At 50.5% G+C, this 15,307-nt stretch overlaps 1 protein-coding gene across 1 annotated transcript in view; it reads right to left on the bottom strand.

Moving 5' to 3' along the window:
- SLC27A1 (solute carrier family 27 member 1) overlaps positions 1 to 15,307 on the bottom strand; it is a 29,542-nt gene that overhangs the window by 12,731 nt on the left and 1,504 nt on the right. The window contains exons 2-5 of the mRNA XM_041762038.1: positions 14,957 to 15,124; positions 686 to 1,080; positions 392 to 553; positions 226 to 295 (exon numbers count right to left, since the gene is read on the bottom strand). Of these exons, the coding sequence (XP_041617972.1) occupies positions 226 to 295; positions 392 to 553; positions 686 to 1,080; positions 14,957 to 15,123 (794 nt within the window). The 5' untranslated portion in view covers position 15,124. The remainder of the gene's footprint in view (positions 1 to 225; positions 296 to 391; positions 554 to 685; positions 1,081 to 14,956; positions 15,125 to 15,307) is intronic.

Here is a 15,307-nt window from a genome sequence, read left to right as displayed (position 1 = left end):
GGTCTGATTTAAGATTTTAAACCCTCCTGTGGCCCCTGAGGGAGGCAGGGCCATTAGGGGCAGGGGCAAGAGCAGTGCTGTCCCGGGATGGGCCATGGGTTTTATCCGATTAAGATAGAAATGTCCCTAAGATTCCCAGCAAGAGCAGAGGGAAGGGGCCTTCCCCACCCTGGAAGACAACCTGGAGTCACTCCCCAAAGCTGGAGTAATGCCGGGGTCCCTTACCTGCTGTGCACTACAATGGCAGCCTTGGGCAGCCCCGTGGTCCCCGATGTATAGATGTAGAAGAGTCGATCTGCAGGAGATGCACGTGTTGAGACCGAGGACTCGGTGGGTGGGCGGGGGACAGGGTGGGCGTCGGCAGAAGAAGGGCGTCCCACCCTAGCCTCACCATCCATGCCCTTGTCTGGGGGCTGTGCCAGGGGCGCTGTGGAGGCCTCCTTCAGCAACGGGTCCAGGAGCTGGGTGTCTGGCAAGATGCCCTCGGGCCCCAACTCTCCAGAACAGAACTTGAGCAGGCTCTTCCCCAGCTGTCCGCTCACCTCGGCCACCGCTGCGGCCCAAAACGCATGTCACGGTCAAGGATAGTCAGGGCCCCTCCCAAGGCCTGGGGTGCACCGCACCATCTCCCCCGCCCGGAAAGCCCCGGGCTCCCGCTCAAGGCGATCCCTGCATCCAGCCTCACCTGCCGCCAGCTCCCCTCCGAAGATGAGGGCCTTGGCACCAGAGGTGCCCAGGCAGAAGGCCAGGGGCTCCCGCCGCAGGTTAACATTGAGCAGCGCGGCTTCCACGCCCACCTTGGCCAGGCCCAGCCACAGCCCCACGAACTCCGGCCGGCCCTCCAGGAAGATGGCCACCACGTCACCTGGTGTGAAGCCCAGCTGGCAGAAGAGGTTGGCCACAGCGTTGGAGTAGGCATCCAGCTGCGCGAAGGTCCAACACACGTCGCTGCCCGCATCCACCAGCGCCAGGCGGTCAGGCTGCTGCTGTGCCACCACCTGGAAGATCCGCGGGATGGTGTGGCGGGCGCGCTGGTGGTGCCGCAGCTCCAGACGGACGCGGATCAGCACCAAGAGGCCACTGGGAGGGGCGATGGAGGGGATGGTGTCACTGGGTGCCCTGCCTGGCCTCCAGAAGACTGCTCTGAGCCTCAGCATCTCCATCTGGAGAAAGCGGAGGAAGAGGTCTCTGCGCCCCCAAGGATGCCAAACATTCAACAAGGACCTTTTGGTTGCTGGGTCTCTTGGGGTACCAAGGGCATAGAGAGGGCTATTTACCAACCAACTCAGAAGTACCTAGATTGTCAAAGCTGGCCATGCCATGCCATACAAATCAGAGTCACTCAGTCCTTCTCCACCAGCTAGCTCAGTGACCCCGAGGGAGCCAGAGTGCAGTCCTGTCCTTGTTTCTCTCTCCTAGGACGTCCAGAGCCTCCCATGGATCTCACCACCACCTTCAGCCTGGATTCCTCATGCTGCACCCACCCTAACCTGGTGTCCTTATCACCTCCTCCAGGAAGACTTCCAGGGCTCGGCCCCTGTCCTGTGCCCACTGCTCCTCCATCAAGGCATACAGTCACCCTCGTGGGGCCAGACTGGGGCAGGAAATGCTTTCTTGTCCACCTTGGGAGCTCTCCTTATCCCCTATATTCCATCAAAGCCCCTGTGCAGAGCCGCTTGGTAAGGGGTCTGTTCCCCACCATCCCTGGATTGTGAGCACCCAGGAGAAGTCACACCTGCACTGGCTGAGAACCCAGGCACATACTAGGTGCTGGATAAACAGACCGGACTGTGCTCATATCCCCAAATCTGGACCTCAGTGTGCCCTCCATCCCTAGAAGTAGCAGCCAGCACAGTGGCAGACTTTTTCCACTTCCTGCCAAATGATGAGCACCTACTGTGTGCCAGGCCCATGATAGGCAAGACCCAGTGGTGACCTGGACATGACCTTTCTCCCCCTCCAACTTTCTCCCACTCCACCTCACTTTCCATCCTGCTCCCCCTGCCACCTCCCCCTTGCTCACTAACTCCCACCACAGGGTCTTCTTGCTGTTCCTTGAACACACCCAGCAAGCTCCTACCTCAGGGCCTTTGCACAGGTTGTGCCCTCTGCCTGGGACCACTCTTCTGCCAACATCCACATGGCTCCTCCCCCACTTCCATCAGGTCTGGGCTCAAATGCCACCCTCTCAGGTGGCCGTTTCAGGATACCCATCTATTAATGTACCACCGCCCCCTCCCTTCTCTGGTCCCTGGTTTGTTTGGTTTTTGTTTTTTTTGTTTCAACACAGCACTTACACTGTCAAATTTCATATGCAACTTTCTGATTTACCATCTTGCCCCTGGGCTATCTCTCCCTGCTGTGAATGACAGGGACTCATGTCTACCTTGTTCTAGGCCCTGGAGAGGCAGCAGTGGAGATAGATGAAGGCCCCATTCTCCTGAAGCGCAGCGAGCCTGCCACAGATAATCCCATAGGACAGTGTTGGAGGGAGGGAGAGAGGCCTCTGGAGCTCCCAGGCCAGGCCTGAACCCCACAGCCCAAAACTAGCAGTCACATCTTTGCGGCTAGCCAGATCTCTGGTGAGAGGAGGGGCAGCCACACATGAGCAAGGTCTCAGGGCAGGCATGGGGACAGCTTTGAGGAGCATAAACAAAGAGTCTTGGGCAGGTTGCTGCCCACCAACTCCCTCTGGATGCCTGCCCTGTTACTCTCAGGGTAGTTGACAACCTCCCAGAAACAAACCCTGCTGGGGCACCTGGATGGCTCAGTGGTTGAGTGTCTGCCTTCGGCTCAGGTTATGATCCCGGACTCCCCATAGGGAGCCTGCTTCTCCCTCCGCCTATGTCTCTGCCTCTCTGTATGTCACGAATAAATAAATAAAATCTTTTATTTTTTTATTTTTAAAATTTTTAAAAAGATTTAAGTTATTATTCATGAGAAACACAGAGAGAGAGAGAGAGAAAGACAGAGGCAGAGACATAGGCAGAGGGAGAAGCAGGCTCCACGCAGGGAGCCCGACATGGGACTCGATCCCGGGTCTACAGGATCAGGCCCTGGGCTGAAGGCAGGTGCTAAACTGCTGAGCCACCTGGGCTGCCCAAATAAAATATTTTAAAAAAAGAAAAAGAAATGAACCTCGTTAACCAGAGAGCTCTGCTCCTAGAAGCCCCTGTTTGCAGTGACCAGGGGATGTGACACCTGCTCCTGACAGGAGCCTGGCACATAGTAGGTGCTCAGTAAGTAGAGGCTGAACAACTATATTCAAGCCCCTAAACCTGGAGCCCCACGTCCCACCCCTCCCTGGTGACCAGTCCTTCACTAACGCCCCTGACAGCGAGCACCCACTTTGCACAGGCGAAGCTGATCAGCTGGGAGAAGCAGATCAGTGGGGGCAGGGGGCTGGGGCCAGGTCGGAGGCAGGGTGGGTGGCGGGGATATGATGGCAAAGGGGCAGGAGTCTTGTGGGGCAATAGGAATGTTCTGTATCTTGATGGTGGTGATTACTTGGGTGTGGACCTTGGTCAAAACCCACAATGTTTTGGTAATCAAATAACCAATCTAGGTAATAAAATAACCTAGAATGGGTTATTTTATTATATGTAAATGATACCTCAAAAACAACCCATGAGAACAGAGCACATTGGTGGTTGCTAGGGACTGGGGGAAGGGGGAATGACTGCTCATGGGAACGGGGTTTCCTTTTAGGGTGATGGAAATGTTCTGGAACCAGACAGAAGTGGTGGTTATGTAACAGAATGTGTTCCATGTCACTAACATGAATTTTTAAAAAAGAGTTGATGTATTTATTCATGAGAAACATAGAGAAGGAGGCAGAGACACAAGCAGAGGGAGAAGCAGGCTCCCTGTGGGGAGCCCAATGCAGGACTCGATCCCAGGACCCTGGGATCACAACCTGAGCCAAAGGCAGATGCTCAACCACTGAGCCACCAGGCGTCCCACTAATGGAAATTTTATAAGTGCTTTATTTACTACAAGAAAACCGAACAAGATAATTCACAGAGACTATCTTGCAGCAAGGTTAAAAAGGGAGAGTCCTTGCCTTCCAGAGACAGATTCTAGAAAACTAAAGGTGAAAGGATGCACCAGTGGGACTCAGACAGTGGAGGAAGAGCATGTGAAGGTTATGGATGCTGGAGGATGGGCCTATGGGCTCATTACACTATTCCCTCCACTTCGGTAGGCACAAAATCTACCATAATAAAATCTTTTATTTATTTTTTATTTTGGGGAAAGAGAGGAAGAGGAGAGGGAGAGAAATAATCTTAAGCAGGCTCCACGCTCAGCACGGAGCCTGCAGTGAGGCTGGATCTCATGACCCCGAGATATGACCTGAGCTGAAAAGAGGAGTCAGATGCTTAACCAACTGAGCCACCTGACACCCTCCCCACCGAAATGTTTTAACCTTCCACAAAGGGCCTGTGAGGCCCCGCCTGCCCCACCCCCATCTGTCTACCCACTTCATCACTCTATTCCTCTAGCTTGGTCTCACCTCCTTCTCTGATTTTCAGCACAGCAAAAGTTCCTGCCCCAGGGCCTTTGCCCATGTGGTTCCCACTCCTGGAATATTCTGCCCAGACCTCTCATCAAGGTTCCTTCACATCCTCTGCTTGTGTCTCTGCCTCTCTCTCTGCATCTCTCTGTGTCTCTCGTGGATAAATAAAATAATAAAATAAAATATAAAAAAATAAAATAAATAAAATTTGGGCAGCCCAGGTGACTCAGCCGTTTAGTACTGCCTTCAGCCCAGGGCATGATCCTGGAGACCCGGGATCAAGTCCCACATCGGGCTCCCTGCATGGAGCCTGCTTCTCCCTCTGCCTGTGTCTCTGCCTCTCTCTCTGTGTGTGTCTCTCATGAATAAATAAATAAAATCTTTTTTAAAAAATTAAATTTAAAAAAAGGCAGGTCCCATTTCCCCACCCTTGGGAAGGCTTCCCACTTATGGACTCACGCCTAAGGAAGAGAACACAGCAGTAGTGATGCTGTGTGACTTCTGAGACTGGGGCACAAAGATGGCACCCCTTCCTCCAGGCCTGCAGATGTTCTCACACTCTCTGGGGACAGTGGCCCTGGGAACCCAGCACTGGATTGCAAGGAAGCCCAGGCCACATGGAGAGGCCACTTGTAGGTGTTCTAGTGACACGTGAGAGTGAACAAAACTTCAGGGGATTCTGGCCTCAGATTTTGAGTCTTCCAGCTGAGGCCCCAGACGTGGCAGAGCAGGTAAGATGGTGACATCTGAATTCCTGACCCACAGAAGCCACAGGAAATCACACTGAGCATTGTTTTAAGCCCCTGGGCTCTGGGGTAATTTGTTACACAGCCACGGAACTGATGGGTAACTGATACACTCCCAGCCTGTTTTATTCCTTCAGAGTGATCGTCACAATCTAAAACTACCATATCCCTTTATTGGTTTCCTGGATTTTTTTGTCAATTTTTTTTTAATTTTTATTTATTTATGATAGTCACAGAGAGAGAGAGAGAGAGAGGCAGAGACACAAGCAGAGGGAGAGGCAGGCTCCATGCACCGGGAGCCCGATGTGGGATTCGATCCTGGGTTTCCAGGATCGCGCCCTGGGCCAAAGGCAGGCACCAAACTGCTGCGCCACCCAGGGATCCCTTTTTGTCAATTTCTATGAGAGCAAGCATGCAGTCTGTCTGTCTGTTGTGTCCAGGGATACAGTACCGGCACTAACCACAGGGTCTGGAATGTAAGGACCATGCTGATGTCCAGACTCAAATGCAGCCCTGCCTCCTCTGCCTGCACACAACTGTAGTTGTTGAAGAGCATCCCTGAAAATTCATGTCCATCCAAAACCTCAGACTGTGACCTCAATTGGAAGGAGGGTCTTTGGGGCACCCAAGTGGCTCAGATGGTTGAGTATCTGCCTTTGACTCAGGACATGATCCCAGGGTCCTGGGATTGAGCCCCACATCAGGCTCTCTGCTCAGCAGGGAGTCTGCTTCTTCTCTGACTCTCCCTATCTCATGCTCTCTCTCTCACTCTCAAATAAATAAACAAAATCTTTTTTTTAAAAAAGGAAATAGTATCTTTATAGATATAACTAGAGTAAGTTTGAGATGAGGTCATCCTGATTCCCCCAGCAGGATCTAAATCTAACGACAGGTGTCTTCTTAAGAAGAGAGAACACAGGGCTGGGGGAATGGGGTAGCTGGGTGATGGGCATTAAGGAAGACATGTGATGTGATGAGCACTGGGTGTGATACGCAACTGATGAACTGTTGAACACTACATCTGAAACTAATGATGTACCATATGTTGGCTAATTGAATTTAAATTGGAAAAAAAAAGAAGAGAGAAGACAGAAACACAGGGGAGGAGACTGGAGCCACAAACCTTGCGACACTAGGAGGCCTCAGAAGCTGGAAGAGGCAAGAGAGGATTTCCTCCTACAGCCACTCAAGGGAGCATGCCCTGCCAACACCTCGATTGCAGGCTTCTGGTCACTAGAACTTTTGAGAAGACAAATTCCTGTGGTTTTAAGCCACCAAGGTTTTTTTTAACATTTTATTTATTTATTCATGGGAGACACAGAGAGAGGCAGAGACATAGGCAGGGGGAGAAGCAGGCTCTCTGCCGGAAGCCTGATGCGAGACTCAATCCCAGGACCCCGGGATCATGACCTGAGCCAAAGGCAGACGCACAACCACTGAGCCACCCAGGTGTCTCTAAGCCACCAAGTTTGTGGTCATTTGTTACGGCAGCCCCAGGACACTCATACAGTGGCCATAGGCAGGTGCGTCCCTCTCTGGGCCTCATGGTAAATGGGGACGATAAGATCCTACACCTCCTAGGTCGTGGTAGGGATAAAAGAGGTAGATGTAGATCTCTGAAGATGGGACCTAGCCTGTCCTATAGTCTCAATAAACTCTGTTGCTATCCTTTCCCCACGGAAAGAAGCACCTGTCAGTAAGGAATCAGAAGTAAATTAGCACTTTATCTACCCAGCAACTTCATTCATATCTACACTGCAAGGAAGAGAGAGGAACAAGCAAGTTATAAGAGCAGGGGCCAGCCCAGGAAGCCCTCAGGGGTAAGGGTCAAGGAGGAGGCAGGACTGCTTCCTCAAGTATCGGCCCAGAAGCTCCGAGCCCCAGCACAGCCCAGATGGGAAAGGTGGCCTGGAGTTCACGGCCTTAGTTCCAATCCTACTCCACTGCCCACCAGTCTGGGGCCCAGGCAGACCCGGCCCTCTCTATATAGGCCTGTTTCCTTACTTGGAATGCCAGAGCCTGAGCCTAATGACCTCCACGGTGTCCTCCAGCTCAGTACAGCGTAGGTCCTGCCATTGCCCTATTTACAAACAGAAGTAGGGCCCAGAGCAGCGACCCAAACAACGCAATTCTCAGCCTAATACCTGTCAAGTGTGTTAAGTGCCCGGCCAAGAAGAAGGGTTGAAGAAGAGGGGCCCGTTGTTACTCTGCCCAGCAGGATCCTGCCTCCAGGCTTTGCACCTGCTCTTCCCTCAGTCTGCAACTCTCTCTCTCCCCACGTCTTTGCAAGGCTGGCTCCTCTCACCTGTCTAATTGTGCAGGAGGGCTCTGCACTCACCCGCCTGGCTGAAGTAGCCACTAGCTTACCCCAACATGTTCGATCCTTCTCGTCACTTTTCCTGATGTTTTATTTCCTCATTGCCTTCTCGGTTATTCTTCTCCCTCACTAGGCCATGGGCTCCACAGGACAGGAAAAGTACCTGCCACCTTCACAGCCTGTCACATTGACCATGGCATCCCCCAAGCCCAGACAGGGGTCCTCGGGGGGTGGGTAGCACAAATGACTTTCTCCGATGCAGACTAGCCCAAATCTGACCATCTCAGCAGCCCAGCCTGGCCCCCACTATCACACCATGGAACCAGTGCTGTAGTCAGCTCGCTCTGGTCTCCTGGGTCCACCCTGGGCCGGGCCCCACTCCCTGCACAATGGGATGAATGGTGGTCTAACTCCTGGCCCCCAGAATTTGTAAAAGTAGCCATAATGCGGGGAAAGGGTCTTTGCAGATACAATTGAAGATCTTGAAGAGGTCATATTGGAATAGGGTGGGCCCTTAATCCAATGACAAGTGTCCTTAAAAGAAACGTAAAGGGGGCAGCCCCAGTGGCGCAGCGGTTTAGCGCCGCCTGCAGCCCGGGGTGTGATCCTGGAGACCCGGGATCGAGTCCCACATCGGGCTTCCTGTGCGGAGCCTGCTTCTCCCTCTGCCTATGTCTCTGCTTCTCTCTCTGTGTGTCTCTCATGAATAAATAAATAAATATTTTTAAAAAGAAATTTCAAATGTGAGGGCATAAGTCAAGCATGAATAGAAAAGTTAGATGGTATATTTGAAGAAATATCGTAGAAAGTAGGATAAAAAGGTAGAGATGGAAAAGAAAAAAAAAAGGAAATTAGAGAACCAGTCCAGAAAATCCAACTCTACATTTATTCAACAAATAGTTATTAAGCCAAGCACTGTTCTAGGTATTGAAAAACAGGAGTTCTAAGAAGAACAAAGGACATAAAGGTAAGTAAATCAATACATTCAAGAAAATTTCATTGACCTGAAACCAACTAACAATCCATACAATGGATGGAAGTAGCCCACCATCTTAAAAAGATCCAACAAGCTTCCAGAAAGAAAAAAACAGATCAGGAATTAGGAGAGTTTCAGACTTCTCAACAATAATCCATGTGAGAAGAAATGTCTTCAATTTTGAAGGAAAATAATTTCCAATCTAGACGTCTATACCCACACCATCAGTCAAGTGTGAGGGTGGAAATAAAAATGTTTTCATACATGAAGGGTCTCAAAAAATTAATTTCTCATCACAATTTCTCCAAAAGCCAATAAGGGTGTGCTGCAACAAATCAAAAGAGTAAACCAAAGAAGAAAACCACCAGGGATCCATGAAACAGAGTGTCTAACCCAAGACAGAAGTAATGCCAATCCTCAGGAAGGTGGCTATGATCAGGCCTGGAGTTATGGTTATGCACCAGGTGCAGAGGGCAACTAGCCTACCCTGGACAATTTGAAGGCTAAAAGAGAGACTTCTCCAAAAAGGTGAAACTGAAATCCAATCTAATGCTACAGAAGTCATGAGAGAAGAAAGAGACAACTGTTGTTTGGGCTTAAAGTAAAGATAAATACCAAGAAAACTAATAAATATAAAGGCAATCAATAATCCCAAATAAAATACATAAAGGTTGTTAATGAAATAAAAAATGGTCATAGTATACTAGATGGCTGAACTGAGAATACTGTTAGCATCAAAACAATTTAAATACTGACATGTGACCTGACCAAATTATGATAACTGATAATAGTCAATCCTTATTATTCACAGATTTCTTCACTACAAATTTGCCTGCTCACTAAAATTTATTTGTAACCCCCGAATCAACATTCACCTTACTTTCACAACCATTGGAGGACACACATAGAGTGGCAAAAAAAATTGCATTATCAATGTGCACATTCCCAGGTTAGGTCAAACTAAGGCAACACTCTGTCTTCTTGTTTCAGCTCATATTGTAAACAAGCATCCTCTTGGTAATCTATTTAGTGCCACATTTTTTGCATTATTGTCCTTTCTGCTGGTGATTTTGCTGTTTAAAATGGCCCCTGGGTATAAAGCTATCTAGTAGTCCCAAATACAAGAAGGCTGAAATGTGCCTTACTTAGGAAGTTTTGTTCAGGCATGAGTTATAATGCTGTTGGCCATGAGTTCACTGGTAATGAGTCAAGAATCTATGTATTTTTTCAAAAGAATATAGGCGTGCTTGGCTGGTTCAGTCAGTAGAGAATGTAACTCTAAATCTCGGGATCATGAGGTCAAGCCCCACACCAAGCACAGAACTTATCTTTAAAAAAAAAAAGCAGAATATATATAAAATAAAGTGTCTTTAAGTAGAACAAACATAAAACAAGATTATGTATTGCTTGCTTGATAAAAATGTTGTAACCAGAGGTTTGCAACAACCTAACCCTGTATTTTCTCTGGGAATGATGACTCGGTATTTGTTAATTCAATGTTTGCAGTATACTTTTGTTCTTTACTTTTTTAAAGATTTCATTCATCTATTCATGAGAGACACACAGAGAGAGAGAGGAGAGAGAGAGAAAGAGAGAGAGAGAGAGAGAGAGAGAGAGAGAGAGAGGCAGAGACACAAGCAGAGGGAGAAGCAGGCTCCATGCAGGGAGCCCAACGCAGGACTCGATCCCAGGACTCCAGGATCACGCCCCAGGCTGAAGGCAGGCCCCAAACCACTGAGCCACCCAGGTGTCCTACTTTTGTTCTTTTATAGAACAAAATTATTGCAAATAATGACAATCAACTATAATAATACTGGGACAATGAAGGTATGGGAAAACGTGTCTGTTGGAAGGAGGGCATACAGGCAATGTAGAGGGATAGGAAGAGAGTTAGGGCAAGGAGGGTAGAAAGATGCCACATCCTCTTTTTCCATGGAAGGAGATGACAAATCAAGTTCCCAACTGAAAAAATTCAGGTATTGTCCCATAAACCATTTAGAGATAGGGAGTTAAAGTCCAAAAGATTCAGACAAGAGGTAAGAGTGATTCCAGGTAGACAAGGAAAAATGTGGGTGTGGGTGAAAGGAGCATGTAGCTGCCACTAGAGGTAGGAGACTTGAGTCTTTCGTCTCAAAGCTTGTATGACTTTAGTAAAAGTAATATATAAAAATGGACAGAAAGTACCAGGTGAGAAATATGATGGAGAATGTGCAGCCATCTGTAGGCATGGAGAATAGGAAGGTCTGTGCATATTCCTGTAACTATTATCTTGGGAAAGACATCGAAGAGGCCTCTGAGGAAGGAAACTGCAGGGCTGGGAGCAGCAAAGAAGATGACATTCACTGTAAACCTCTCTGTAACATTTGAATTTTGTACCACGTGGTATATGCTGATTATTCCACAAAAAAAGTAAAAACAAAATATTAAAAGATAGCTGTCTACACATCTACCTCCGTGGTCAGATTCTGATATCGGATCCATTCAGTAGTAAATAGAGTAGCTACGATGACCAGCTATGGCATTTCCTGAGCACCTACTATGTGCCAGGCACTGAGCTAACATGGCCACCCTCCAAAGTAGGGCCCTAAGATTCCCATGTGACAGGTGACAGAAAGAGGTTGGTGCTCAGAGGGGTGAATTAACATGCCCAAGGTCACACAGCAAGTCAGGGCAGAACAGCCCAGAACCAGGCCCCCAGCAGGGTCCCTCTGCTCCTCCTCAGGCTTGCCACAAAGCATTAATAGTCACCATGTACCATGTGGTGAGCCAAGTGCCCATGTTGTACACAGGAGATATTCAATTCATGCTTCTTGAAAAGGAAGGACTACGTAAGGACTATTTTCACAGATGAAGGAACTGGGACTCAGAGGGTAATGCTCCTTGGGCCAGCAAGTGGCAGGGCTGGGGTCCACAGCTAGACACGCTGGCTCCGGCCCTCCAGCTCCCAACCGTCCAGCCACCAAGGCCCCCACCACCAGCTGATGGCAATCAGCACCAACTCATCCGAGTACCTACTATGGACATAGCTCTCTTCTAAGAGCTTCCCATGAGTAAACTTGACAGAGCACCCCAAGAACCCCGTGAGCTGGTGTTATTTTTATAGCAGTGGGGAAAGGACCATCAGCAAGGCTGGGAACAACAGGAAGCAGCCCCCTTACACAGAGGCCCCCCCATCCATAGAAGACATAGCAAAAACAGGAACTGAGATTGTAGCTTATCATGATCAGGTTACAAGAGCATTCATGATGGGGCCCAGCTCACAAGGCCTGTCCCATCCTGCCCTTGCCCCCATTTTCTCTGGAGTACACCCACGTGGGCAGGCAGTGGACTCCAGTGCTCAGCTCCAGCCACATGCCTGGGCTGCCCCATCTGGCAGCAACCCAAGCCACCCCCGCCCTGGGACAAAGAAGCCACTGTCTGCCTCTGGGCCCTTCCTGAGACCTTTTCTCATCCTTCTATTCCTTCTGCCCCCTCATGTTTTCACGCTGAGCTTCAGAGCACCATGGCAGAAAGAAACCAACAAGGATAAATAAATGTGATCAAATTTCATGCCACAAATAGAGGAGACGGAATGAGGTGGGGAACTGTAGGCGAGTGCTTTAATATTTTCTGAACCATGGGCTTAAATGCAGCCCCCACCACCACCCCCAGCACAGCACAGCGGCTCAGAACATAGAATGCAGTGCCCTCAGCCGTCCTTGGCTGTGCAATCCTTGGTAAATGACCTCATCTCTGTGCTTTGGTTCATCAGCCTGTAAAATAACGCTGGTGGCATTCCTTCTTCACAAGACTGTAGAATGCTACAAAGCCTGGTCCACGGAGAGGGCTCTATAAGCTGCATTAGTTAGCTATTGCTGTGTAACAAATTACCTCCAAAGTTACCAGCTAGATACATTTATTATCTCGCAGTTTCTGAGGGTTAGGAAAGCAGGAGTGGCTTAGCTGTGTGGTTCTGGCTGGGGGTGTCTTGTGCAGCTGCAATCAATGTGTTGACCGGGGTTGTGGTCATTTCAAGGTTTCACTGGGAGAGAATCCACTCCCAAGTTCACGGGTCTTTTTTATTACTAATCTTAGATACAATCTCCCACTCCTTTTGCTCTATTCTATTCATTGGAAGTGAGTCACTACATCCAGCACACATTCAAAACAGAGGGGATCATATGAGTGTGAAGACCAGGAAGTTGGGCCATCTTCAAGGCTGCCTCCTATAGAAAAGTGTGTTGAGCCCTCTGTCAGGAAGTTGGAGTAGTCCTAGTTCCCGCCCCATCCCCCAGCTCAATGAGGCAGAGCTGGGGCCTGGGCAAACCCAAGGAAGCTAGGGAATGCCTGCCAGCCAACAAACATATCCCGTGTTCCTGCCATGTGCCACCCTTCGTGGAGGCCAGGGCTATGAAGACCAACACAGCCTCCACTGTGCCCCCAAAGGGCCCACAGCCTAACAGAGGGAAAGAGACTTAAATAATTACAAATGACAAATGCTGCTAGTGGTTACAAATCAAGCTTTGGAGCCACACCCCCTGGGTTCAAATCTTGTCCCTACTACTTACCTGCTTTGTGACCCTGGGCAAGTGACCAAACTATGCTATACCTTAGTTTGCTCATTGGTAAGATGGGGACAAGAGAGTACCCACATCACAGGGTTGTTGGGAGGGCTTAAAGAAGCCATGTTTAGCCTGCTGCCTGGCATAGAGGGAGTATTCTGTAAATGTTGGGCCATTCTGCCAAAGAGCAACAAGGTGAGAGGACATACAGGGACGCGGTGTCAGGAGAGGGCTCTCTGGGGTGACATTCAAGCCATGGCATGATGAAAATGAAGAGCAAAGAAAGAGTAATCCAGGCAGAGGGAGCAGCATACTTGCTGCCCAAAGTCCCTAGGGCTGGGCATGCTACCTAGAGCTGAGCATGTTTAGGAACAGCAAAAAGGCCAGTGTAGGTGGAAGAGTGGCAAAAGAAAGGAGAAGAGATTGGGAACGTGGTCGGGAACCTCGTGTGGTCTAAATTCTAAGGGGCAACAAGGAACCATGGGAGGGTGCTGAGTAGGAAAATTCAGCAAAGGGTCCCCTGAGGGAGGCAACATCATAAGGCATCAGCAGACAAAAGGAGGTCCAGTATGTTCCAGACAGAAGGAACATCCTGAGTCTGACAAGGCAAGTTGATATGAGGGTCAGGTGAACCTACGGAGGTGGGGAGTGGCAAGTGGGCAGATCCCAGCATAGGTCACAGCCCCTAGTGTTCAGCTGGAGGTTGAGTCTTCCTCCTGCAGAGGACGGGGGTTGTGGAGGGTGTGTGAACAGAGTGCATGGTCAAATCTGCATATCAGAAAGACCAAGGGCAGAGGCAGGGGTCAAGGCATGGAGAGAAAAGGATGAGCTCTAGAAGGTTCAGAACCAGCCAACTGGCAGTGGAACTTTCCCCAGCTCCACACCATCCCTGCTGCTCACAGAGCCTGTTTCTTTACCCTTACAATAGGTGAGTTCCTGCATCCTGCATCTCCCCTGAGAGGATCAGCCAGGCAAACCCACAGCAGGTGCTCAGCCATTCCTATGTGGGGTTTGTTACTAAGATTTGCTCCAATGGGAATCCCCAGTAACACCTATTTCATGCCAGGAGGACCCCCAACAGCTTCTTCAAGGAAGCCCCTAGGCAACACCCTAAAGATCTTCCTCCAAGGATACCTGCATTCCCTCCTGAGAAATCACAGTCTCTAGAGATCCCCAAGCAATCGGAGTACATAGCACCCCCACACACAAATCCTGAGCCCCCCAAATCTTGCACAGATCCCAAACTCTCAAAGAGCGCGCTGGCCACAGAGAAACCAGTAAATGGCCCTGAGGAGACAAACACCCTTCAGAAACCCTAAAAGTCCCTTACAGATCCCCCAAGAAGCCCCCTCATCCCTCGCCCTCCGAGAAAGCTCTAAAAAATCCAAAGTATCTTGACAGCCCCCAAAGACCACTGAGTCACCACTATGGACCCATTAGGGACCTACCAGAATCCCTGAAGAGCCCTTAGGGGCCTCTCACCGGCACCAAGTCCCCATAAAGACCCCCAAATACCCACGGCCTCCCGATTGCCCCAGTTCTCTGGAACCCCCCTACCAGCTGCCCAAAGATCCCCAAGTTACCTTCCAGCTCCCTAAGGTCTCCCAAACAGCCTCTAGAATCTCGAAATCTATTCATCTCCCTCCAGAAACCCTCAAGCTGTCCCCTGCGGTTCCCCTCAGAGACCCCCAACCTGTCACTCTTTCGGGCCCCGGCCCCGCTCGCAGCCCCAATCTCACCTAAGCCTCGCCCCCAGTCTCCAAAACCTGTCTCCCCAAGCCCTCAGGACCCCCCAATTCCACCTCTGACCACCCCCAAGTCGCGCAGCCGGCCGGGGGCCCAGGCGCCGACTGCACTCACAAGAGGTCCCGCCTTGCTGTCTTGCAGACGATGCGCAGGAAACGCCAGCCGCCACCGCCCACGTACACGCCGAGTGCCGCCGCCGCGCTCCAGCTCCACGGAAGCCCCAGCAGCCACAGCAGGACGAGCGAGACCACGGAGGCCGAGCCTGCACCGGGAGCCCGCATCCTGCGGAGGCGGAGAGCGCTGAGGCCGCGGGCCGCTGGGCCCCGCCCCCACGGTCAGCTGGCTCCGCCCCCAGAGTGAGCTCCGCCTCCAGGCGCAGGCCCCGCCCCCGCGCCTGGAATTGGCCCGGTCCAGGACAGACCCCGCCCCCGGATCAGGGCTCCGCCCCGTCCTATGTTGGGCACA

Source organism: Vulpes lagopus, chromosome 7 (assembly GCF_018345385.1).
Source record: "Vulpes lagopus strain Blue_001 chromosome 7, ASM1834538v1, whole genome shotgun sequence".
NCBI lineage: Eukaryota > Metazoa > Chordata > Mammalia > Carnivora > Canidae > Vulpes > Vulpes lagopus.
This window is presented reverse-complemented; position numbering and strand designations above follow the sequence as displayed.